The sequence below is a fragment of the Triturus cristatus genome, chromosome 9 (genome assembly GCF_964204655.1).
Source record: "Triturus cristatus chromosome 9, aTriCri1.1, whole genome shotgun sequence".
In the NCBI taxonomy this organism is placed as follows: domain Eukaryota; kingdom Metazoa; phylum Chordata; class Amphibia; order Caudata; family Salamandridae; genus Triturus; species Triturus cristatus.
In genome coordinates, this window is record NC_140592.1 from 794,433,408 (window position 1) to 794,461,190 (window position 27,783).

The following is a 27,783-nucleotide window of genomic DNA, read 5'->3' on the forward strand; positions in this document are numbered from 1 at the left end:
CCATACTGCTTGCGTTTTGTATGGCTATAAGCAATGGACATTGTAGTGGGTCCCTCCCGGTCCCTCTAGTCATGTCCTTAACTTTTCAGGCACAAGCACTCACTGATTTCTGAATAGTGAGTGTAAAAGTGTTGAGATAACCATGTTGTTCCTGCTTACATTTCATATGCTTAACTTAATATTGCATTCCCTATGAGGGTTTGCTTTTTTGAAGATTTGTTACGTTTTTTTTAGGCAGGGCAGCGTATTGCTCTTGTCTAGTGCGTAATTTGAACTGAGTCGCAGCCAGGTATGTAAAGCAGAGCGCAATTGGGTTGTAGTTGAAGGCCGTGCGAGTTTCTCTCAGTGGGGCAGTATGGTGTTCTTTGGGGGAGAGGATGTGGCACTATGGTCAGAGCTGCCAAATTTGGAACTGGGGAACCAGATTCAGCCTTCCTGACTAGTCCTCTCTCCTGAGGGTGAACAACCATTACAACGCAACTTTTACAACGCACTGCCATTACAACGAAACTGTTACAACGCAAATGCTGTGACAACGCATGCCATTACAACGCAAGTCTTTACATCGACTTGCACTAGATGGCGTGCTAACATTAAAAATAGTGTAGTTTACTATCCAAACACCTTCCCTACTGCAACGTGGACTGGAGTTAGAATAGTAAATTACCCTTTTTTAATGTTAGCACGCCATCTACTGCAAGTCGATGTAAACACTTGCGTTGTAAAGACTTGCGTTGTCACAGCATTTGCATTGTAAAAAATTTGTTGTAACAGCATGCGTTGTAAAAGCATGCATTGTAACATCATACATCCCTCCTGAGGGAGCATATTCCCATGCTAGGCCTAAGAAGGCCCCGCAAGACCATAGAAGCCCTGGTGTCTTAGCACCAGCAGGTTTGCCCTAGTGGGGGCAAGTGTGGGTTAACCTTGGAGGCCTGTCCACCACGACCCATACTGAAGTTCACCTCTAGTCTTGCGGGCAGGCTTATGAAGCAGTACACAGTATAGCAGCAGTGACTCTGTCACTGAGGTCACAGGACCCTTGAGAAGTGCCAGCTCTAGGGCGGTGTGACCGGTGTGTTTACACTGGGTGCTGACTTAGGGTGGCAATTATATTATGATTTTAAAAGTGCTTGCTGCCTCCCTCCTGGCCTCCAGCAATTTTTGACAACTATAAAAATGTTATGATAACTCCGTTGATTAATGTTCTTCCTAGAGAAAGATCGAAGTTTTGTCTAGTGGAAGTTTTGATTCATGGAAAGGTTGCGCAGGGGGTTAAATGTGCCTGCTGCAAAGAACATGTACCATGCAGATCACAAAGTGCACATAATGTAAATAGGTCAGTGGGTTACTGCTTTTGTCAGACAGATCTTTGGTTACTTGCAGTTTAGAAGTTAAAATCCTAACATAGAACAGTGAGCTATTGTCATCTAAGAGCTGCATGTAAACTACAAAGTATAAATGAGAGCGTTATCGTTTTTTCCCCAGTCTTTGATTATCCTAATGTTGCAAAACGTGTTCATTTGAATAGAAATCAATTCTGATTATTAAAGAGAACCCCCAACCATGGTATTATGTTTTAAATTCTGAGTTTGTGTTTTTCCAGACCAATCACTATTAAACTATACTGCCCACTATTATGGTTGTCATGTGACTTCTACACCTTTTAGTCCTTTGTCTTATGTAACATTCCTATACAGTGATTTACAGACGTATAATTGATTGTCTCTGTGTAGTGTGTGTGATGTAAAGTGCTCTAAAACCCTACACTGGTATGAGTGGCACTGTAATTCAAATTAAATGCATCTCAGAGTGTGGTTATGGAGACTTGAGGGGCACTGTTAAAGGGTGGAATTGAGGGAATCCGGGGAATCCGTGGCGGAGGAGGTCATTGGGGGGCACCAACAAACATTGTTGCACAGGGCGCCACCAGCGCTAAAGCCGGCCCTGCCCTTGAGGCCAGTCCGCCTCACCCATTAGTACCTCCATTGGCCTTGTTTCAGCAGTAGTAGCTGCAACTCACCAGGGATTGGCAAAGCAGGATTTGCACGCACATGAAACTAAGTTTGCAAACTTCACATTCTCTCTGCTACATGCACAAGCACTTTTAAGACGTGCTGCCTGCTTTGGGGCCACTGGAATTATGCAGCAAAAGAAGACAAAATTACGCCAAAGTGATGACTAAATTATGCAGCAAAAAAAAGCTGCAACGTAATGCAGTATATTTTCTAGCACTTTATTATTTGGACATTTTTACACACGCTAACAGTCTCTGGAAAGATTTTGCCTTATTAGTACGAGTGTAACATACACATTCAGCAGTGAAAAAGGTGACTAGGCAACCTTTGCAAAGGGCCCTCCACTTCACAGCAGCACATGTCACTTTTTTTGTAACTTTTGATCCGTTAGAGCTGCAAACAATTTATTAGTTAAAATTGTCAGATTATATAGCAGATGTTGTATTATGTGGCAAATATGGCAGAGCCATAATTATTTAGAAAACTTTTGCAAAGTAGGATATTTTGCCATTCATGTTTGAACTGCTCTTGTGGAAAATGGGAGAAGTGCTGAAGACAGAAACTCTATGGATCAGAGACAAATGGCTTGTGCTTCCACTTTTAAGCGTATTTGGGACAGTCTTTGATTGGAAACATATCCCACTTCATGATTGTATTTTAATGTCAGTAACTCATATTAAACCTTAAATAATTATGTGTATCCATTGATTGAATTAAATATCATTGTTAGCTGTAACTGGTCAGTGAAATGCCAAACAAATACTAAAAAGTGGGATGTTTTGCACAATCTGGCCACACCTCCAACTCCGCCCACTGATCCAGTTCTCAGGTTATTCCCGCCCTCTGATTCTCCACCCACAGTTCCCCTACTTTTTTCCCCCCACTTCGACCACTGTCTGCAACACAGCTCTGTGGCGCTTACTGGCGGTACCTAGTGGGCTAGTTGGACCCTAGGGACCCTCAGGATTCAAATAAACGTAATCTCCCAACTAAAAATGGCCACAGGGCGTGTTTACACAGTGGTGAAAGGAGGGGATGGGGCCTGAGGTGACGTTTGCAAATACGCCCTCTGGCGTGTTTTAAGTTGGGGAAATAATTCACCTTCAATCCTGACTGACCCGGGGGGCCAACAAGCCCACCAGGTGCTTCCAGTTATCGCCACTGCACTGTGTTGCAGAGAGGTGGTCTAGGCCGTGCCCCTTTTTACATCTCTCTGCAATGCAGCTCTGTGGCGCTTACTGGAGGTACCTAGTGGGCTAGTTGGACCCTAGGGACCCTCAGGAATCAAGGGGACTTAATCTCCCAACTTAAAACGGCTTGAGCCGACCCCACAGGTTTTTTTTTTTTTTTAAAACCCCGGGGGTGGCGGTCCCTGGGGCTTGGGGGGCCTTAGAGGCCCCCCAACATTAAACTAAGAAGCCCAGGGGGGTGGCGGTCCCCGGGGCTGCTGGGAGCAGTGAGCCCCCGCAATTATGTTTGAAAAGCCCCGGGGGTGGCGGTCCCCGGAGCTGGGGGGCCCCTTCGGGCCCCTCATCCCAATACAAATATTGCCCCAGGGATTTGGCCCATCCTGGGTCTAAATATTAATGAAGCGCGGGAAGCCGAAATTCGTGCTGGGTGCGCGAATCTCACCGATTGTTTTTAAAGAAAATGCTTTTTTGGGCCCTGGGGGTCCTTGTGGGATGCACTGAGCAGGACTGGGGGGTCAGGGTGTTTCTACCCTGCCCCCTTTTTGCATTTTGCGCATTACTTTTTCTGTTTGCTTGTGCCTCTGTTCTACCGACGCACAAGATGGCTGCCAACATTTCCTGGTTTGGAGTGTTGACAGCCAATTAGCATAAAGCTCGTGATTGGGAGGGTGCGCGGATCCTATATATGTGTTTTTACTTTTGATTTTCTCAGCACCAACTGAACGGATTTACACCATTTAAAAAAAAGGGTTCTTTCTGAACCAAGAACTACCTCTTTGCCAAATTTGGTGTAATTCCGTTCAGCAGTTCGGGCTGTAGCCGTGGTTAAAGTTTCCTAAGGAAAATTGTATGGGGAAAACATGTTTTGGGACCCCCCTTTTTTCTCGGCCCCTGCTTGACGAATCACCCCGAAACTTTCAAGATAGGAGCGGACTGGAGCGCCCCAGGAGTTTTGAAAATGCCACGAACATTCGGCAATCTGCGCCAAAGTTATTGGGAATAGAATGTTGCGATTCTCGCGAAGAAACACGGAGAGTAGAGATTTATATATATATAAATATATAGAGCGAGTGAGAGAGAGAAAGATCTCTCTTTCTCGATATTTTTTTTATAGCAATGGCTTCCCTGGGGGCCGATAGTGGCCCCCACGGAAAGCACATGTCTATAAAAAAAACAATTGACCCCACAGGGGCTCAGCCACTGAGAAGGAGGACGGACCCCCTGCCAGTTGTGCTGCCATTTTTTTAAATTATTTATTTTCTTTTTTTTATTATTTTGGGGAGTGATCACTCCACCCAGGGAAAGCCACAGTTGATTTTTTTTAAAAATATGCCCCCGAGGAAGGGGCCAGCCGATTGCCACAAAAATTGCCCTCACAGGGCGTCGGCCACTGAGCATGAGGACCGACCCCCTGCCAATTGCGCCACCATTTAAAAAATATATATATTTTGCTGTTTTTTCAATTTTTGGGGGGCCATCGCGCCCTGCCAGGGAAAGCCAAAGGTGATTTTATCAAAAATATGCCCCCAGGGGAGGGGCCAGCCCATTCCCATGAGGGCTGACCCCACAAAGACATCCCTGGTGTCTAGTGCGGTCTCCTGCACATGGATCGCAGCGCTGACGCGATCCACGGCCAGGAAACCCTTCCAGGAAGGCCTCGTTTGAAAGGAGAGACTCTCCCCTTTCAACCGAGACCTCCCTGAAAGCTGGGGAGGCTGTTTTCGGCCTGTATTCCCCAACGGAATAGAGCGCTGCCTTACCTTCTGCTTTCTCGGTTCCAGTGGGGAAAATTGATGTCAGAGCGCCTCGCAGTGTGCTGATGTCACAGATGGGTGGGGGGTGGTGGGGAGAGACGTGTAAAGCCTTCTGCGTCTCCCCCCAGGGAAAAAAAGGGGCCCTCCCTGGTGACGGCCAATGGACGTGCGCCGCATCAGGGAGGTAGATGGCTCAAGGAAGCACCAAAAGGGTTAAAACTTTACAGAATTAGTGAGTATGCATAGCAACAAAATTCCCCTATTTGTTACGTAGAAAAAATATTTTCTTCATTAGATAGCATTCATTTCATACAAAAAGTTTCTCACATTTATTTTCTGTAAGTATTTGCATTATTATTTTGGATCGGCAATAAAAATCTCAAATGAAATTAGAAAAATAGAGGAAAATATAATAAACAAAATGTCAAAATTCCAGTAAGTAGAACCACAGATAAGTATTTTTTAAAATATAAGGAGAAATGGCGCCAAGAAAAAGTAAAGCCAAAGAGAATGGTCATGGTAGACCAGGACCAAGGTACAATTTCAAGTGGACTGTGACCAGGACCAAGGTACAATTTCAAGCGGACTGTGATAAAGCAGTAGAGGGTTATGTTCCCGGTGAAAGTGTGGAAATCAAAAAGTTTGAATGTGTGTCTAAGTCTTCCTGTTCTGAGGGAAACATTTTCAAAAGCTTCCATACTTTCTTCTGCTGCTCACACAACCACATGAGAATACTTATAAAGATTCCCTAGGAGGTCAGGCGAGACTCAGATGGTGTCAGGCAGAGGCCAACAGCAGGGTACATTCCAGGTCCAGTTGCCACTGGTCAGCGGGGTACTCCTTCCATGAAAAGGCCTCTTGTAGCTTGTTGCCTCCTGGCAGCCACACAGTAGATCAACCAACAGACACTTGGATTCCGCTTCCTTGTCCTGGGTATAAGAGGGAGCACGCCTAGTCCTTCAGGGCTCCTCTCAGGTCCTAGACAGCTGGTCCAGTCCATTTTTGTTTTGTTTTTCTGCCAATCTGGAAAGTGTTCTTTCCAGGTGCCTTGGGATGCCATGATTATGCCTTGCACCAGCTAGTGGGAGGCCGGGGGGTCTCCTGGTCACTCCCTACCCAATGGGATAAACATTCATGGGGGAAACTCTACCAACATTTTCAGTAGTTTCTGTGTGCTTTGGGCCCTAATGCCATGTGTTATGGCATTTTCAAGATGGTGAAATTCTTCAGCCTCACTAAATTTAGGCTCTGAGGGTTGTGGGTTTGTTGTGGAGTGTACAATGATAATCACTAGTGTCTTCCCACATCTGACCCTAAAATTCAGTTTGAAGCAGCCACTGTAACCAAAAAACTCCCAGAGACAAAAGTCTGGTAGGACAAAAGCAGGGTCCTTCAACATCCAAACTGGGGATACACAAGAATTTCACACCTCTTTCACACTTCTTCCAAGGCTAGAGAGTTAATCCACATTATTTATTCATTTATATGTTTTATATAGCACTAGGTAGACCCGAAGGAATCAGAGCGCTTTGCATATAATACGAAGTCATATGAAAGAAGTACATGCATAAATACAGCCATGGAAAGATGTTCGGCAGCCATGGTAGTTACAGTATGCAGACATGGGATAGAGCATGAACTAAAAAAGTACAACACATAGTGGACCGCTGAAACAATAAATTCACCGCTGGACCTGGTGAAGTCCGAAAGTACGTGAGGTTAGGGCAGCATCTCAGTTAGGGTGTGAGTAAAAGTATTTGTTGTGCAGTAGGTGTTTAAGGTCCTGTTTCAGCTGGAAAAGGAGGGGTTGCCATCAGGAACGTGATGCATGGAAAAGGTAGCATTTCTAAAATTACTTTTCCTTATTATTTATTTTAAATCATACTTCACCATTGAATTAGATTTTAATAACCATTAAGAAAATAGTTGTTTAATTATTTTTCAAGTTGGTCTTATTCCTGAGATACATTTAGGCCTGCCACAGTGGAAACAGCTGTTACCACATTGTCATTATCTTCATAGGGGCTTGCTAATATTCATTTTCTACCTATCCACTTTTTAATACCATACATTCTGCCTTGTCAGCTACACGGCCTATATAGTGGTGACTTACTAATATTTAAAAGGGAAGTCATTACCAGGCCCTGTGGGCATTGTCTACAACTTATACTAGCGGCTTACAGGATTGTTAAATGTGCCAATCCTCACTGCTGATTGCCAATGTTAGAAATGGGGCCTCTAGTTGGCAGTGGTTTGCACCCTGTACAAGTAAGGATCCTCACTTTAGTCAGGGTGATGTAGTTACACAGGTAAGATAACCTCTGCTCACCCCATTGGAAGCTTGGCACGAGCAGTCAGGCTTACATCAGAGACAATGTGTAAAGTATTTGTATACACACACACATACACACACACATGCACACAACCACACACACACACACACACACACACACACAGTAACAGAGTGAAAACACTACAAACGGATACACACCAGTTTATTTATCTGAATAGGGGGACGTGGCTAGCAGCCGAGCGTACTGGCCGCAGCCTAGAGGAGCTCCGGGACCGCCAAGAAATCCCCCAGTAATCCGGCACATAATTCGCACAGCAATTTGACCCCAACAACTGAATTCCAGCATCGGAACGTGTGGGGCACCCTCCGACCCCACTTGGAGGCTGGAACTTTAATCCTGCGATCGTGTAGAGGCCTACTCACTTGGTTGAAGCAGGGGCCTTGCATAACGCCTGGGTCGACGCGGCCTCATCGGAGAAGGAGGGTGCTGTAACTGTTTTTAAAAATACCGGCCTGCCCCAGACTGCCCTACCACCAGAGAGCTTGGATTATGGTGTGAGGCCCAAGTGAAGACTCGGGGCGGCGAGAAACAAAGTGCGAGCTGTGAACATATGTACCCGGGGCGTGGAATGGGGCGGTGCCATCCCTGCCCAGAGAGTCCAATTCAACGGTATTACAAACAGCGATGCACGTAGACCTGGGTAGAAAGCCCTGACACGCACACGGTCGCGGGGAGGCCCTGAGACCTTAAGCGGCACATCAGTCCCGCCACAGACCGACAACTGCGGCCCCAACAGCGTGCGAGACCAGTAACACCCATAGACGGACCCCACACCACGGCACCCACTCGGGGCCCCGAGTGGGTTGGATGCAACGCTGGTCACTACCTGGCACAACGTTCACTAAGGATTCACCCAGACCAGGCTTGGGACCTGCGTTGTTAGTCCCCACTACCACGGCTTTCACCGCGTGGCAGGAAAACCAAAAGGCAGCGTGTGATGTACAGTCACAAGGCAGGCAGCGGCGAGTACTGCCCCACACTTGGACCAGGCGCAGCATTGCCCCAGCGGTCAGATACTGATGGGGGGCAGAGGCCAGCGCATGACCCAACAGCTCAAACTGGACAAGTATGCATACTCTAAGGACTTCTCGGGCATGACAGAAAGAACTGCCTCTAAAGAACCGACCCCCGCGCCTGAGGGTCGCACCGAAGTCACACTACAGGATATCAAGTCTGCCCTCACCAGCATCCAGACGACAGTGGGATCAATCTCAGCAGACATCTCCTTCCACGGTGCCGATTTTCAGAAAATGGCCACGAGAGTAACGGAGGTCGAAAATGTAATGGCAACCCTCACCAATGACAACACCACCCTGCAACGAAAAGTCAGCCAGTTAGAAACATGAACTAAGCTAATTCATCGCAAAGCTTGACCACCAAGATGGACGTTCTCGACGCAATAATGTCAGAATTACGGGCGTTCCGGAGAGTGAAGGAGGACCGGCAATGGACCTGTACATAGAAGAGATCATCAAGACACGGCTCCAGCCAAGAGGACTCTCCAGTTTTTTCTCAGTAGAGAGGGCTCACAGAGTACCAGGGGTCAGCCCCAAGCCAGGGGCTCCCCCAGACCCATTTTGGCTGGTATCTTTAACTTCCGCGACCAAGACGCCATACTGCAGACAGAACAGGTGGCCCGCCACTGTGTATAGAGAACTCATTGGTCTCATTTTTTCCATACTACACAGCCGCAGTCACCAAGAAGAGAAGAAGCTTCCTTGAAATTAAAAAGGAACTCAGACACAGAGAAATCACCTACTCAATGCTGTTCCCAGCAAAGCTACGGGTGGTGGCTGAAGGAAAAACTTGGTTCTTCGATTCGCCCGAGGTGGCCCACGACTGGCTTGGGGGCTGGCGGCAGGTAGGAGGATCACGACGTACAGGCAGACAACAACAACGGCATCTAACGAGGGAGTCCTCTCTGAACCCAAGAGACAATGGCGGTGAAACTGACCCACCACAGGCGGAGGCTGGAAAATGATGATAGGCAACACCCAGCAGTTAAGGTCTCACAACAATAGAGGGATCTGCTTGCAGTTAACAGCGAGACTTGGAAACCGAACATGGACAGTACTGGGTAACTAAGCTGGGCCGGCCGGTCTGGATCGTAGATTGGGACACTACAATGGTAACCCGATGATACACAAACTGATACGAACTACATCTACTTGAATGTCTTTGGGCAGAGGGATCCTCAAGGTGCTTCTCGGACTTCACTTCCCCCCCACCCAAGTACTGTTTATGGGATTGAAGCACTCTGCACTGTTGGGGTGGCGGGTAGTTGGGAATCCATCTAGCAGGGGAGCAGAGAGGGGGGTGGAGGGAGGGGTTCAGTTCATGTTTAAGTTTGTTAATTTTAAGTTATTCACACGAGAACATCTAAAGCTGATACAGTTTGTCACAGGGGTAGTGCATGACAGAGTTGGTACACCACTAGATATGCTCCGATATCAAACGATCGCTCCCGTACCCAAGGAGACGTAACACCTGACATTCCACACTCACAACCGGAAAACACACACACACACGCTGCGCTCCCCCCTAACCGTAATATCCTGGAATGTCAATGGCCTGTGCAACAAAATAGGAGGGGACTGGTATTATACTATCTTAAGAGACACGCTCCGTCAGTCGCCCTCATACAAGAATCGCATCTAGTGGGTACAGCCACTAAAGCTTTGGATAGATGGGGCTTTAAAATGGCAGTACACTCCGAATTTACATCAGGATCCAGTGGGTGGAGATCTTGATCCGAAAGAGCTGCCCACTGGTAACAACCAGCTCATGGACAGACGATCAGGGGCGCTTCACAGCACTTTCCTGTCAATGGGAAGGGCGCGCATACAACCTTGTCTCCGTGTATATTCCTCCGGCGCTCCACAAACTCGCCCACCCGGCCCTTGGTAAATTTCTGCTCACACTACCTCCCGAGGAACTAATCATAGGGGGCGACTTTAAGGCTACAATGGATGCCACATGGAACAGACACCCACCAAGAGACCAAGGGACAACTTCGTCACACCTCAGGGAATTCCTGGACGCACTTGGGCTAGTAGCCATTTGGCGCACACGTTACCCTAAAGAACATCAGCACACCCACCACTCGGAAGCACACAATAGCTTATCGCGAATAGACTACATACTTACATCTATATGATCACAGTTATGGTGGCCAACCATGCTAGGACCTGCTCCTGACCCCAAGATGGAGGTGAAAAATCTGGGAGTATGGATGGGCTCGAAACTGTCTTTCGAGGCCCAAATTAATAGAACAAGAGGAAAATGCTTCGGGATTATGAAGATTATCAGGAAAACCCTGGACATCCTTCCTAGGACTGCCAGAAAAACACTAATCCATGCACTCGTTACATCGAGAATGGATTATGGGAATGTGCTGCTTCTGGGTGCAACAAAAAAGGGTCTTCAGAAGCTGCAATCCATACAGAATGCAGCCGCCCGTTTAGCCCTAAATTTACTGAGAAAGGCACCATCTAAAAATGCACTGAAAATACTGCAATCGTTGCCTGTGCAGAAATTGATTAAATTTAAGCCACTGTGTTTTATCCATCGCATTTTGCAGGGGAAAGGCCCTGCTTATCTGCACAACCTACTCCTACCATATAAAACGGTACGTCAGCTAAGATCAACAGGGACACATCAAGTAGACGTCCCAAAGATAAGAAGAGCACGCATGGGTGCACGCTCATTCTGATACTTGACAGCAACAAGCTTCCTATATCCCTCCAAGCGGAACAATCCCACAAATCTTCCGAAAGGGATTTAAAACATGGTTGTTCACGCAGTTGAAGGCAACATAACTGCATGCACCAACTGGGGACTCACCAGCTGGTGTAACCAGGCACTTCATAAGCCCAAACTAAACTAAACAAAACCTCCTCAACAGGTTTAGAAAGAATACTGGAGATCAAACACCTCCCCAGAGGTATATCGGACCACTCCCCCATGTTAGTAACATACACATCACACCTTACGGGGAGGAGACGCACATATCCTATACATACTGGGTACCTCAAAGACCCAAAAATATGGAAGGGCCTACACAAGACCTAGGGGCACTATTTCTAAGTAAATGCACAATCAGTGGCCTCCCCCATCATCCTATGGGAAACATATAAAACGGTCCTCCGTGGACAAGCTATCTCCTTGATCACGGCCCACAAATGGGACAAAGCACAGCAGGTGTGGGAGCTTGAACAGCTGGGCAGAGAGCGCACACGCAACAGACCCTAATGATAACAAGGCCCACATACTCAGCCTTGTAAAACAAGCTTACAGAGACCATGTATGGGAGGAAGCTAAGGCAAGAGTCACGAAAACACAGCACACCATCTATGAAGTTGGGGACAAGGCCTGCAAACTCCTGGCCTGGATGGATAAAAAAAGAACAGGCCAGTCGCTGGGTAGCACAACTTCACTTGCCCATGGGTGAGACAGTAACGGATCCACACAACATAGTCACAGCATTCGCACACCACTACGAAAAAATATACACCCCCATCGCAACAACATCCATAGAGGAGAATTTAGAGACATACGTCTGCCAAGGCTGACACCACAGGACGTACAGGCATTGAAGGCAGATCTCACGATAGATGAAATCACTGCAGCCACTAGAGGGCTCCAACCGTGGAAGGCACTGGGTCCCAACCGTATTCCTGTGGAACTTTACAAAAAAGAGGCGAACACTTTGGTGCCGCATCTGCTGAGAATGTATGAGGCCAGCCTGGAGGTAGGAACCCTCCCTAGAGACCAACGAGTAGCAACACTTATAGCGATCCCAAAACCAGGTAAACCCCCACAGGAGTGCACCTCCTAACGACCAATTTCGCTCCTTAACATGGAAGCGAAAATACTTGCAAAAGCGCTGGGGGCCAGGCTGCAGCCCTATCTCACGACCCTGGTGCACCCCGACCAATCCGGCTTTATGCCGGGTAGGAACACGGCGATGAACCTCCGGAGACTTCATGGCGTGCTGGCTAGAACACCCACCATCCAGGAAGAGGCGGTCATTCTCTCACTAGATGCTAGTATGGCCTTCGACCGAGTTGAATGGCCCTTTCTATTTGCAATGCTGCAACACTTTGGTTTCGGGCCCAAATTTTGTGCCTGAATTCAACTACTGTATGCACAACCACTGGCACAGGTAGTGGTCAATGGGCGGCTCTCGGAGGACTTTCCCTTGGGGTGTGGGACCAGGCAGGGATGTCCCTTATTCCCCCTTGTGTTTGCTTTGGTGCTCGAGCCACTGCCGGCATGGATAAGGAGGGATCCAGTAATACGAGGACTGAAGTGGGCGGAGGGTTGGGAGGACCGCATCTCCCTCTACGCAGACAACATCTTGCTATACATGGCAAACCCTAGACGGTCCCTCTCTTGCTTGCTAGACATCTGCGAGTCCTACGGAAGAGTTTCCAGCTATACCATTAACAGGGCAAAATCGGTGTTATATATACTTAAGGGCCCTCCTCCACGTTTGCCCCGGGGTGTTTAGATACAGATCGCAGAAGATGGGTTTAAATACTTTGGCATACACATCACGCCACACCCCACACAATTCTTTGAGCGCAATCTATTGCCTCAGCTGAAAAGACTCTGTAGTGACGTGAAATGCTGGCACTCCCTGCCATTGACGCTCTTGGGGAGGGTGGCTCTGTTCAAAATGATGGCTCTCCCCAGGTTTTTATACGCTCTACAAAACATCTCTCCTACTTCAAGTCCATTGAGGCGGAGGTGGGCCACCTCCTGTGGGAAGGGAAGCCCCCACGAATAGCAATGTGCAAGCTAATACGGGGTTGGTATGATGGCGGAATCGCCCTGCTGAACATTCAATTATACTATTGGGCCTCTCAGCTCATAGTGGTTAATCAATGGCTTCATGCGCCACAGGACGAGCCAGCATTGCGTATGGACAGGCATACTCTATATAATAAATCTCGGAAACACGCACTGATCGGCCCCATGGCGCACACCGTGCACATCTGGTTTATAGTACAGCGCGCGCTTGGTTGGGAGGGAGTGATAACACAACACACGCCACTCTGGGACACCCCTAGGTTGGGCAAGCTGCGCACAAGTATGGGTTTCTCCCGATGGGATCTAATAGGCATATCAAAGGTTGGCGACCTGTAGAAAAAGGGGGGGTTCGTCATTTTTGCTCAGCTACAGGCAACGTATCAGATGGCAGGGACGGAGCAATATCGATACATGCAAATTAAACATTCACTGACGAAGGACATAACTCCAGGAACTGACCTCCCTGAGTCCTCGCCACTCGAGGATCAATTACTAATGGACTGTCTAACCAAAAAAGCAATTTCTCTAACATATCGCAAATTGGTTAATCATCAGAAAGATCCCACTCACAACCTTCGAGAAAAATGGCAAACTGGCATGCTTGCCATCAGTTCCTGGATGGATGAGAATTGCCTAAAGCTGAACTCCGACAAAACGGAGGTTGTGATATTTGGCAAACTACATCCAGCTTGGTCCCCTACCTGGTGGCCGACCACTTTGGGACCTCCACCTATTCCTGTACCCAAAGCTAGAAACCTAGGGGTCATATTTGATGACAAGCTATCCTTCCTAGCCCACACAAACACCATTGTCTCGTCATCTTTCTTCACCCTCAGAATGATAAAAAAAATACTTCCGTTCCTTCCCCCAAGTGCAGGAAAAACACTGGTCAGCATGCTAGTATTTTCAAAAATTGACTACTGCAACGGCCTGTTTTTGAATGCCCCAAAAAAGATTATCAAGAGACTGCAGATGGTGCAGAACGCCGCCGCCAGACTAATAACTGGTACTCCTAAGTACAACTCAATCTCCCCGGTGGTTCGCAATCTGCACTGGCTACCAATATCTAACCGCATTAAGTTTAAGGCCCTCTGCATTGCCTTTAAGGCCATTCACAACTCAGGACCAGAATTTCTGAGAAAAGCCTTTCGTGCCCATGTGCCTCATCGAACCTTACGCTCTTCAACTGCAAATCTGCTAAAGGTCCCCCGCACATATAAGGCATCCTGGGGTGACAAGATGTTCACCATTGCCACCACCAAGCTATGGAACTCTCTTCCTCAACACCTAAAAATATGTCCAACACTAACTACTTTCAGGAAACTTATAAAAACGTGGCTTTTTAATCAATGAGCACATTAATAACGTCTTCCCCATATTGTCCGTAGCGCCGAGACACCCACGGGTATTTGCGCACTCTATAAATTGTTTAAATACATAAATAAATAAATAAATAAACTGAGGTGGGAGAGATGGACGAGCAGGATTGGCAGGAGGTACTGACGTCCCCGTGAGAAGTGGCGATCCCCTCCTGACTAAAACTCGTGCAACTTAAAATCTTGCACAGAACATACTACACCAGATCAACACTCCACAAAATAGAAAGGACTGATACACCGCTGTGCCTTCGGGGTTGTGGGTTAGCGGGCACCTTTTACCACACATTATGGGACTGTCCCCACATCACCCAATATTGGAGGGCTGTCATGGCCACGATCACTCGGTTGTGTGGCTTCAGTGTCTCCCCTGAACCAAGGAGAGGCCTTCTCAATGTGTGGGAGCCAACAGACCTCAACCACGCGGAGCTGGAGTGAGCGACCCTGGGTATCACACTGGCTAAACGGAACATTGCTCAACATTGGGGGGCACAGATGGTCCCCTCTCACCAGCAGTGGTGTTGTGACTTCGACAGTGCTATGGTAGCGGAAAAGGCAGTATTTATTCATAGAGGGTGTCCCAGAAAATGGATGCGAGTGTGGGGGAAATGGAACACATTTCGAGGGAACATATGCACCCCTCCGCCTGAAGAATCAAAGTGAATGACAAACTCAGATGACGTTCTACAGAGAGAGAACTTTTATGTACTATAAAGGCCGATCTCATGGGTGAGGTGGAGAAGCAACAATACATATACGTTGTTCACTCTGTGGCACTGCCGTGTATAATATATGAACTGCAAAATATATGTGATTGTAATCAGCTATGTTTGATGCAAATAATAATAAACTTTTCACCCAAAAAAACATTTATCTGAATAAAACAAGACCAAAACGACAAACATCCAACATACACAAGTCAAATCACAGTAAATATCAATATCAATATCACTTTTAAGCGATTAAGGAAGTTTAGTCCATCAAAACCAATGGATACGTTCATTTAGGGCAAAGTACATTTAATGTGTCAAAAATCAAAGACAAGGCCAGAAGCAGAGGAAGTAAGGCGTTGGAAAAGTAAACAATGCGTTGGTTCCTTACTACACCGGGGAGGTGATGCATTGGTTCCTTATTACTGCAGGGGAGGTGAGGCAGTGGATCCTTACTGCTAGGCAGGGGAGGTGATTTGTCTGTTCCTTACTGGCAGGAGAGGTGATGCAACGGTTCCTTATTGGCAGGGGAGGTGATGTGTGAGTTTCTGTACATGGGGCCTCTGTTCCTTACTGTGCTGCGGGGTTGATAGAATCGGTGCCCAAGGATTATGTGTCGAAAATCGAGACCCGTTGTTTCCCTATACGAACACAATACCATTGATGAACGCATCAGCTTCACAAACACCATCAGTCAAAATCAAATAACCTTTTTAGATGTGAAAGTCACAGTTCGAGGTTGAACTTTAGACACTAATGTCTTCATCAAACCAACTGACAGAACAATTTGTTACAAAACAACAGCTTTCATCAAATTGCGTTAAAACGTCATCTGCTTTACTCTTAACTTTCGAGAATCAAATAGATAGCGTCCAATGAAGACGTTTACACAATAAATAAAGAAATTGTAATCAGAAAGTTCAAACAAAAAAAGTACCCCAAAAACATCATTGAAACTGCTGTGGAAAGAACTTACACTAAAGATAGAATACAACTTTTCACCATGGAGAAACCTCAAAGGACCACCAAAAGATCTGTGTTTGTGTCAAAATAATCCACAAGATGCAATAAAATCAGAAGCATTGTATTATAAAACATTGGCTTATGTTACAAACCGAGGAAGAGTTTAAGGGAAGTTTCAATCTCTCACCATTATTTGCATACCAGAGGAACAACAACTTGAAGGAGCTCTTAGGAAAATCTGTCAACCCTAAAGCATACCAAACATTCACAGGTACAACACCATGTTTGAATTGTAGCAGCCGTAATAATATAGAGAGTACTACTGTCATGCATCCTTTCCAAGTAACTCCCATCAAATTATACACTTCGCCTACTTGCGATTCTAAAAATGTTGTGTACCTACTTAAGTGTCCATGTGGATTATGTTGGCAAAACTTAAAGAAAAATGAAAACCAGATTAACTGAACATAAACGTAACAACTGCACCAAAAATGAGAAATCAACCATTGCTGTACACTTTAATACATATTAACGCAATGTGAGCCAGCTTAGATTCCTAGTACTGGAAACAGTACCTATCCGAGAAGGCATGGACAACAGAAAACACCTCCTTCAAAGCGAAATCTTCTGGATGAAGAAACTGGACTCTATCAGCCCTAAAGGTTTAAATAAACGGTTGGACTTCAGTTGCAACTTATAAGCTTGACTCGCATGTTTTACTTGTACCTCTTAAGTTGTTTATAATCGAATGCTTATTTTCTTTTAACTTGGTTAACTATTATTTCTCTGCTTGTTCATATCTCCAAGCCTATCTTCACCACTCTTTAACCTTCTCAACATGACGCCTAGCCTTTTACATCCCACGGTTTCTTTCGACTTCACAGTTCTGTTTACTTTTCCATTATCTATTTCTATACGCATGTTTATCTGCATGGTGCACTTCGCTAGATGGCATTTCACTCCAATGTGGAACCCGTGTGGACATTGTACGGTAAATGAGGTATGCACAGTTTTGACATCTGATGTTTGATGATTGCATGTAAGCCACATTGACATGTGGTGAACTTTTGTGAACGGCATGCATGTGTTACACGTTGTATTATACAATTTCACAGTTGTGCTCTCATTCTAGGTACGCACTATTATTGTGAGCAAACAGATCACAGCGAATTCTGAAGGTTGCTAATTTCAAGGGAGCTATGTTAAATCACGGTGAATTTCTGTTAATGGCTCACATGAAGTACACATTGTAGTCTTGATTTTTATAACTTCACTCTCATTCACTAGTGTTTTAAGTATGTTGTAATTGGTTTATCTTTCTGTTCACCCAGAGGTAAACGTAGTACAGAGCATGCTTTTGAGTACCCACCATGCTGAGTTATGTTTATGCACTTCCTGATCATGTGTTCATATAGGGAATCCAATATTGGTTAGGTTGAAAGTTTGATTTTGTTTGCATTATAGGAATCATTCTCCTGATAAAGGGCCAGTCTCAAAATGCATTGGGATTTGTAAGAAATGATATCATGATGGCCTAAAATAGTGTGATATTTAAACACTATTGACATGAAGAATTGACTTGAATAAACATGAATCATAACCAAATGAACTAGATTCCATTGTGAAGACCATTACACAAAACAATTGAGAAAAATAACACATACAACTCTTAAACATATTCATTGGAGTGCACTGTGGGGACGGTATTCCCTCTCAGTAAAACGCAACAGTGATTAAGATTCCAGATGATGCAGAACACAGCAGCCAGACTGATCCTCAACCTGCCCAATAGAACCCTCATCACCCAGAACCTCAGAGACCTCCACTGGCTCTCCCTCCAGAAGAGATGATGGTTCAAGCTACTGACCCATGCCTACAAAGCCGTCCACGACGAAGGACCTGCATACATAAACAACCGTTTGAACTTCCACAAACCTCTTTTCTGCCCACCTTACCCTCACACATACTCCATGCATCCTTCGCTGATGCTCCGGAGGACGTTCCTTCTCCCACCTCACCTCTAAGTCCTGGAATGCCATCCCCACCACCTCCAAACCATCACTGGGCTGACAGACTTCAAGAAGAAACTCAAGACCTTGCTCTTCAACTGAAACCCACAGCCCGGTGCCTGGATACCCTTACGGGTGATAAGCTGCGCTATACAAGTACCATATGATTGATTGATTGATTTAGATATTCTCTCTAAATGCAAGATAGTGGTAGCAATATGAATGTAAAGGTATTTTGTTAGGTAGTCAGATAATGCCAGAGAAAAATTTGATTCATACAAAGCAGTCTTTTAAGGGAACAGTAGTTTGCTTTAACAATATTAGGCCAAATATTCTAGCAAAAGGCTGAGGACAGGTGTTCCCTTCAGAAGTGATTGGAGTTATATACTAAAACAACACCAGCATTTTTTACTATTTAATCCAGACATTGGAATTTGACAATTAACTAAAATTGACTTGTATTTACTTAAGAGCAAACATAAGTAAATTCATGTTACATAGAATTTTATGAGCAGCACTTTGATCAAGGGTGTTCGTGGAGCTGCACATGAGTAAATGGAGCAGAGTCTTATGTTTCATACACTAAGCTGACCACCAGGAGGAAGTTCACCCATGGAGAAATGTGCATTTGGTCTTAGCTGCAAAAGTGAATTAGTGCAGGTCTGAAAAAAACCTCTGCTTACAGGCATCTTCATAAGATGCTTTAGATTTGAACTTTCTTGTGCCATTCTCAGTGATAGCTATATTGCACCATTCTTTCTTCTGCTCCACTTCATACCAGCAAGAAAGTAACAACAACAACTCATGGCATCTGTTTAAGACATGTCACTGCTGGGAGATTGACATTGGTCACATAAAAAGATGTTGAATGGGATGAGGCCCAGATGTACCCCCCTGGAGATGCTCATTCAGACTTGCTTTAGGTTGATACAGATTTACATTTTACATACAGATTACCACCCCTAAGTAGGCTGATGAAAATGGGGCTGACTGGAGATAATTCATGCCTAAGAGGTTGTGACGGGGCGGCTCTTTTGTTCATGTTATCAGTCAATGTACTGAGGCCCACTGTTCAGGAATGAAGTAATCTCCCAGCTTAATATTATTTTGGGAACCTCTATGCAAGAGGCAGGCAGGACAGTGATGTTAGTTATGAGGGGAAGGTACCAGAGCTTGACATAGCCACATTTGCCCCAGTGTGAGTGCTTAAATCTCCAGTATGTACAGGTGTGTGTCTGCCAAGAGGTTTGCATACAATAGCTGTGGTTGCCCTAATATATTTTCATGTGAAATGGGCTCACTAGCATGTGTTTTATGGTGCAAGGTGATTGAGATCCATAGTATATATATTATGTGATTGCCCAGTTGAGATCGTAACCTGTGTGTATTCCATGTATGAATGATGCGATTTCATTGTGTAATTAATGGCATCATCAAATGTGATATTTGTCTACTATACTGTGTTTGCTCTGATCAGGAAATGTTATCTCTTTTGTCCGTGTAGGCCTAGCTCCCTGCTTTATTGCTACAATGGCCATTTTTTCTCTGCTGAACATAAAATAACTTTACAGCAGCACTTTTTTTTTCACAGAGTTTTATATAGCACAAACTTGACCTGAAAGTATTCGGTATCAGAGTGCTTTACATAGCACCAGTTGCGTTACATGAGGACACATTCATTTTTTTTTGTTTTGTTAGGCAAGGGAAGATTAAGTGATTTGCCCAGAATCACAGGATGTTCAGCGTCATTGCCGAGACTCGAACCCAGTTCCGCAGATTCGCGGTCGACAGCCCTAGCCATTAGATCAACTTTCTCTCCCCTAAAGCACTGCTTCTAGGGGATCTGTTTGTGATGGCCACTGGGCTTTACAAGGGAGGAATTTTGAGAGGTGCTAGGCAAAGTGCTGTGTTGTAGTGATAAGATAACCCTGGATTAATGTAAATCAAGGAAAAGGTCTTAAAACCTGTTGCAGATGTGCCAAACTAAACTCTGAAACTCCCAAAACCTTTTAAGTGTAATGGTGCATTTTTTGGTCAAGACTCCAACCAGCTCTTACCTCACTGATCATGGGTGTCCACAAAGGGTTCCTCAGTCGCAGTCTACCATAATCCACCACATAGACTAGCTTCCCATTGTCACTATGTAACAGTTTTTGTTTTTCCAATAACTCCTAGTCTCTAGATCTGACGTTCTTACTTTTGTGGGATTTTGTGCTTTTGTAACTGATTCATAGTTTTTTTAGTTGTTGATTATAATAATTTAAAATAACAAATGAACTAGTCACAGAATGTGACAAATGCTTTTGTGCTACTCATGCCCTCTTTACAAGTAGCCTTGTAATTCTATTGAGGCCAGTAACAGGAGTTATCAGGGCCTTTATTAATAAACTATGCACAATAATTTGTGGATAGTGGGGCAGATTTATGAGGGACTTGCGCCCCTTTTACGCCGCCGTTGCGTCACTTTTGTGACGCAGCGGCGGCGTAAACCCTGCGCCATGTGCGCCCCATTTACATCGTGACGCATCTATGGAGATGCATCACGGTGTAAAGCCCTGCGCCACATGAAACCTGCGTCAGGTTTCATGTGGGCGTTGCTACTCAGGGGGGGGCATTCCGTCGCAGGAACACCCCTGAAAAGTGACTCAGTGAAATCTATAGGATTTCACTGAGTCACTTTCCCAACGCTGATGCGTCAAAACCCTGCGCCTGCTTGAAGCAGGCGTAAGGCTTGACGCACCATGTTAGGGATAGGGTAGGTTGGAACAGTGCTGGAGTTGCGTCGCGCTTGCGACGCAACTTCAGCACTGCGCCAACCTTACGCCGGCAGATGCGTCTCGTATCTGCTTGTCCTTGCGCCACGATGCGCCGCATTGTAAATGCGGCGCATCTGCGGTGTCGCAAGGGCAAACTTGCGTGACGCACCTTCCCTGGCGCATCCATTCTGATTTGCAGGGATGCGCCAGGGAACATAAATCTGCCCCTTAGTGTTTTTCATACAAAAGAAGCACATTTTAAAAACAGAACAAGATCTAAAGGAAGACAAAAACACAGGGCAATCGGGAGTAGATTTGCCAAATAGGCCCCAGTAATTGACCATGGGGTTCCATCTATGCCACCCTGCAACTCTGACCTCGAATTTACTGTTGCCCTTCATTTAGGTAAGTCTTGAGGGTGTGGGAGCAGAGTTACCAGATACAACTCCAGGGCTGTTGCCCAAATTCCCAGAATGTAAAAGTTAATTTGTTACAACCATGCTGTTGTGGTCATCATAAATAAAGCAGCATTTGAAGTACTGTGAGCAATATTGCATAAATTGTTTAGTTGTGTGCATCAAAGTAACTCCCACTAATTTCTCTTTTTTGGCCCCACACAGAGTGGAGATTCTCAGATGAGCATGTCCCCCATCTCTCAGAGTGACAGTGCCTCATCCTCTCAGTCTTTGTCCCATGGAGGCATACCAGAGCTTCTGGTGGGTTTGTCTTACAATGCCACAACAGGAAGACTGTCCGTAGAAATCATCAAAGGAAGTCATTTCAGAAATCTTGCTATTAATCGACCGCCTGGTAAGTAACTTATGAGCTAATGACAATGCTGTGGCAAAATGTTTAGGCTGTCTTTTGACCCTAAGGAAAAATACATTATGCAATTTGTGTTGTACACAGGAGTTTTAAATTAGTACAGTCACATTCATTTCATCAGATGTTCCACACTATAAATCATCTAAGTAGTCTTTTTTGCTTGAACCCTCAGTATCTTTTTTTAGTTCCTGCTATGGTTTAGCTAAGATATTAACTAAACATGGTAAAATCCTAATTTATTTTGAACAGCACTGATATAAATTCATAGTTAGTCGGGCGCCATTCTGAATATTGATGTGAAGAATATCGACATAGAAGATTGTCTTGGTCAGAATATCTAGGGACAAAATATCAAAAGGTAGTTGCATATTCAGAACTCTCTGGGCCGCGTCTTCCAATTCCACTCGAGTCAATAGATCTTTGTAGTAGCCTGAGAGGAAGACAGGGTAATGACAATTTAATTCTTAGTGTACATTGTGATCATTTGGACCACACAATAAAGGTCGGAATCAATACCCTGAAGTTAAAAGATTTATAAGACACTCAAAGTTAAACTGATACAAATCAATCTCAAGAACATACTGTAAATGTAAAGAATTATCAAAGGTAGACCAGATTGTCTACCAATATTGGACCTCAACAACAAAGAACATACTAAAATATTGGTTACCGCAATACAATATATTAGAAAAGGAACAAGATGGCTGGATTAATAATTCTGATGCTTCTCCCCGTACAAAGAAAAGATTTGCAGCATCTAATAACCCAACACTAATCTGGAGATGCGGAAACCCCTATTAAGTCTAGGAAGCAAGTAAGGTGTCAGTATCAAAACCTTTGACGTTTTATAGGCAAAGAGTCATGGATAGGATAAAGCCACACAATCAGAAATGTCTAGAGAGGTCTGTACCTCTCCAAGTCTAAACGGAATCTGATTAAACACAAGGCGGGGTCACTAATTAAAATACGCAAAGAACATTCCAGAAAAACAGGACCTCATCCACTTCATAATTAGGGCTCCTGGTTTTATGGTAATTGTTTTTTTTACATTTCCATCTGTATTTATCCATATTTATTTTTGGGGCATTTCATCTGTATTTATCCATATTTCTTTTAGATTTTGTTTATAAATGATGTTGTAAAACTGTACATTTTCATATTTTTTTAATTTACAGAGACGCGCTCATTCTTTGATGTCTGTCGTGATTTAGCGATTTAAGGTGCCAAATATTACGTAACAATACATTCACTAATACATTATACCACAAATGTATGTTAACATATGCCATTATTTAAAGAAATTTCATCCTGTTTTTTTTATTTCCAATGCTGTCCGTCTGCTCAGCTGTTAGGCTACAATTCATAAAAGGCAACACGGAGAGTCACTTAAAAGAAGCACATTTTTCTGTATTTATCCACTTTTAAAAATAAATGCAGACAGAAAACACATTGTTTTCTGTCTGTATTTATCTGTAAAAATGGAAAACAGGGAGCCTTAATCATAATATGTTTTCCAATTTCCAGACTGTACTTGGCACATTGAACACTACTCCCATATTCCAGTCTCCGCTTCCAAAGCACTCTGGGTTTCTTCTTTCGTCTGATAGTATCAGCTGGTATCACTCCCATTGTTCTTTCAATTAAAATCCTTCGACCTCGCCAACTATTCCTCTCCTCACTATCTTTGAAACACAATGAAGCTTTCACTAATTAACAAATGCCTTTGGTCTGCACCTGCAAAGTAGAAAAATATGTAGAAAAACAATGTTCCCATTAGTATTAACTATCTCGACTGTAAGCTTAAGGCGCACTATCACGCTAACTTAACATTTTCTCTTTAAGATACATTAGTTCTACATCCTACATATAATCCAATAAATGAAGCCTATAATAATAAATCAAGCTATATCCTGCTGTACTCTAAAATGTGGCACAACAACTAATACATATAATTTTTAAGTTAACACAATAATCTAGTCACAATTTATAAAACATTAAATGCACATATAATTCATTGGTGAATGCACTGCATCAAACACATTTTAGTGCACCACCTTATAATTTAAACCTATAGGAAATTAATTTCAGCAGATCAGATGACTCTGTAAATGAAAAAACATTAATATGCTACATATATTTATCAAAACACACAAGAGATGCACTTTCTTTACCTTTAGTACACCACATCTCATCTGCATTATTGTGCCACACGAGTACATAGAGCCAAAAGTAAATATATATGTGGCCTATCCAAACATAAATGGATGGAGCCAAAATGATGCTACTCCAATAAAGTTAAGTACAGATTTAGTATCCCTCACTCCACATCTACATAGCTTGAAGTTATATATACACCGCTAAGTACATATATGTGGAGCTAGGTATAGAAAATCTAGACTTACTGGTCCATATTTTTCCCAATATTTTATCCTCAGTACCTTAGTACCACCGATATTCTGACTTTGATATTGAGTATGCACACCATTGGGTCTTGTGGTGCTGGGGGCAAATGCATCTACTCCACTGATCGGAGATTGACCTCATGGTCACAGATTCCTGGTGGGTACATCCAGTCATTCGTCCTTCAGATGTTGATAAAATGAGTTTTGTTGAGTAGCAGTAAACATCTGTTACTTGCTTATTTAAATGGTTAATATAAGCGCTTTACAAATACACATACTATTATCTATTATATTTTCACCTATGGTGTGCTCATTGAAAGATTAAGGTGAGTGTGTGCTAACTTTGGCCTTGTTAGTTTTCCTCTAAACTGCATTACATTTGTTGTACTTAGCAATGTTTACTTTATTGTTTGATTTTTCACTAAGTAAAAATTGGAAATTTCAGGTGTTAAATTGCTAACGCAGTCTTAAAACTACATTACAGCTGCAAATGCTGTACTGAATTCCTAAATGTAGGTAACTGTTCGTATTAATGCTTGAGCTGAAGACAGCACACCATAGGGTGTGACTGCCACCTCATGTTTCTGAGCTTTGTTACCTGCAGCTCACTGAATAATTGACACTTTACTGAGTTAGTATAGACAGTGCAGTTTCCTCAATAAAGAGGGACACATTTGTGTTCTGCACCTCTGTGCACGTTCATGATGCAGCCCCACTGCTTTATGTTTGGGACTGATTAGATCTTTTTTTATGTTTATTTAACATATTTTCATAGCGTGGGCCTAGATAGCGGTATGGCAATGAGGCACTTTCAATCAATGGTTTGTCATCTTCACATTTTTGCTGCTTGTGTATAATATGCACATTTTTCAATTTTAAACGCATATTGCACTTAGCACTGCTAGTGCACAGATACTGTTTATTAATTACTTCAGTATGATTTGATAGTTCAGCAAATGAGTATATATGTTATTCAAACAGTTTACAATGTTTCACATTGCTTAATGTTTGTAATTCAAACAATGAGCACGGTTTAATGGAAGTATTAATAGGTGAATGTGAAAGTACGTTTGTTTTTTTATAACATTCAACAACCCATTCTTTTCAAAACAATCTGAATAGGATAGTTCAGCCAAATACAAATTAATTAGTATTAGAGAGCGGAATCTTCAGTCTTCGAGGGAGTTGAGAGGGCTTGCACAGAAGGAGCTTCTCAAAGGCCACAAACAGGGACCTTGGGCCTGATGACAAGCCTAATCGGCTTGCTGGAACACCACCTCTCTTTGTATGGAACAATATCTGTATTGTAATTTTCCTGTAATTACTCTACAGCAAATTACACTCACCCCTCCTAAAAAGGTGTGCTTTTGAGTCTCTCACATGGGCCAGAAATCCAGATTTAGCTTTATGTAGTCTGGGAGAGAGTTTCATGATCTTCGAGCTAGGCAGGAGAAATTATTTTTTGTTGTTTTAGCTTTTCTGATTCTGACATTGTTTTGCATGAAGCAATTGCTGCCTCTGGCTGATCAATGTTCCCATATATATTGGAACTTGTTCTTCAAGTAGTGGAGCAGGGAGTGTAGTTGTTTTATGTGTGGTGCAGGTTATCTTAAACTCTATTTTGCTTGGTATGGATTAAGCCAATTGGGTTAGAAATGTTTCTAGTGTGGCTGTTCCTGTGCAGTGTGGAGTGTACCTAGTCATTTTGGACACATTTCTCTAACTAGGCAAGATTGGGTGGATTGAAATTTTGTTCTGTATTGACACTGATTGGCTAACATTAGTTGACTAGAATAAAGGTAATTTCCTATAAGTTAAAAATGAGTTTTTCACTCATGTGTTTCCTGACTATAAAGTAGCATGTTCAGAGGTAAAAACCTTGCTCACTTTTTTGGGCTGCACCCATTAGTGACAAAGTCAATGAGGCAGAAAAGGTCTGGGTTTGCTTGCTGCCCCCTGAACCGAACTGTTAGCTCAGTAGCCAGAATGGCACAACTACTTTAAGTTTGAGGGGTTGGAAGTTTTTGCATGTGATATTTATCAATTCTAGTGGAAAGACAAACTAAAATGGTGAATTGTGGCTTTTAGGGGTTTTGAGGATGTACAACTAATAATCACTTGGGTCATATCCTGATGTTTTGTGTGCACCCGCTTTCTTAGAAGCTGATGCGTCTGTATTCCATGCCCTAGTTTGCAGCGTTACAAAGTTTGGCCATGCCCTGAGCATTGCTTCAAAACCAGTGCACTTCTCTCTTCACTGGTTATGTGCATTTGCAGAATGAGACCACGAGACAGCTCCAGAAGTTAAGATGCTTCAGTGAAATGTTTCAATAATATTTTTTGTCCTTTGAGTTTTTAACTCCAGCCATTTGTTTTTTCAGTACCACCTTTTATAGTACTTTGGCCTTTATCTTAATGAAGTCACAGCTCTCTCCCAAGATATGTGTCTCTTTAATCAGTGATGTGCATATTGTCATTTGCTTATTTACATGGCGAATAAAAGCGTCACGATGAAGAATTGTTTTTGATGGTTTTGCCTGTATCCACTTTTGTTGGTATTTCTTTAAGCTGTAATAAGCAGACATGGGTAAAGGACCGATCCTCCCCACATGCGCACCGGTACACTGAAGTGGATAGCATTATTGACTGTCTCATTTCTAGTAGATAAGTGGAGTCTTTGTTAAGGTGACCTGATTTCTTTGTGAGGCAATTGTGCAGCTACAGTCATTTTGGTAACCATTGTGTAGAAATAACATGCACTGCAGAATGTTAAGATCTCTTGCACAATGGGCTTCAAAATTGTAACTGCGCAAATTGAATCAATTTACCAGAACAGGTTCTAATGTGGATAATAATAATGTAGGAGGCATACCCTAGAAAATAAATGCCTTATTATGGTCACTTATTTCCTATTGTAAAGAAATGCCTGAGACTACCACTTTTAAAATGATCTAATTATTAGTACTTTAAACTATTTGGTTGAATAAATCCTGATGAAGAGCACAGTCATTTTTGGTTTCCATGTGTGTATCTTATTTGGAGCCTGAACTCATTTATTTAAACACTAGCATCCAGAATCTCTGCACACATGTGCATTTTACAAAGTTTCTTGATAATTTGCACACTACATTTGCACTCTAATGCTCATGCAAATCTCACCGGATGATTTATATAAACACAGTTCAATTTACCAGCAATATAGTAAGGTTATATATTATTTATTAGTAGAATAATTGATACACTTTTTAATGTCTATGTCACTTCATTGCCTCACCTTTTTTGATCCTTTGGGTTTCATCTTATGTCCTGTGAACACGAAACCCACATTTTCGTCTTCTTTAGCTCTGATTCATAAGGCAGAGCAGACACTTTTTGTTCCCGCATGATAGCTGTTACCCGCAGGATGTAGGACAACTCGCTGAAACTCAATGGGGATAAAAACGAAAGTCATCATTTTGAAAACCCCTGCTCTGTCTGGTGAGATGTCTGGAGAACATTGAACTAGACTCTGTCCCTGCCCCTTCTCAGTTTGCTAAAATTATTGGAGCTGTCTCTGACCACTAACTTTCCTTCGAGACACAAAGCAACTGTCTCATCTTTCTGCCTTTAACA

The 27,783-nt window shown here is 43.6% G+C and overlaps 1 protein-coding gene across 8 annotated transcripts in view; it reads left to right on the forward strand.

The window, feature by feature from the left end:
- The window catches only part of SYT16 (synaptotagmin 16), a 601,801-nt gene that overhangs the window by 539,134 nt on the left and 34,884 nt on the right, over nucleotides 1–27,783 (forward strand). For all 8 annotated transcript variants that reach the window (XM_085626191.1, XM_085626194.1, XM_085626188.1 and 5 more), the window contains one exon: nucleotides 21,565–21,754. In XM_085626191.1, the coding sequence (XP_085482317.1) occupies nucleotides 21,565–21,754 (190 nt within the window). The remainder of the gene's footprint in view (nucleotides 1–21,564; nucleotides 21,755–27,783) is intronic.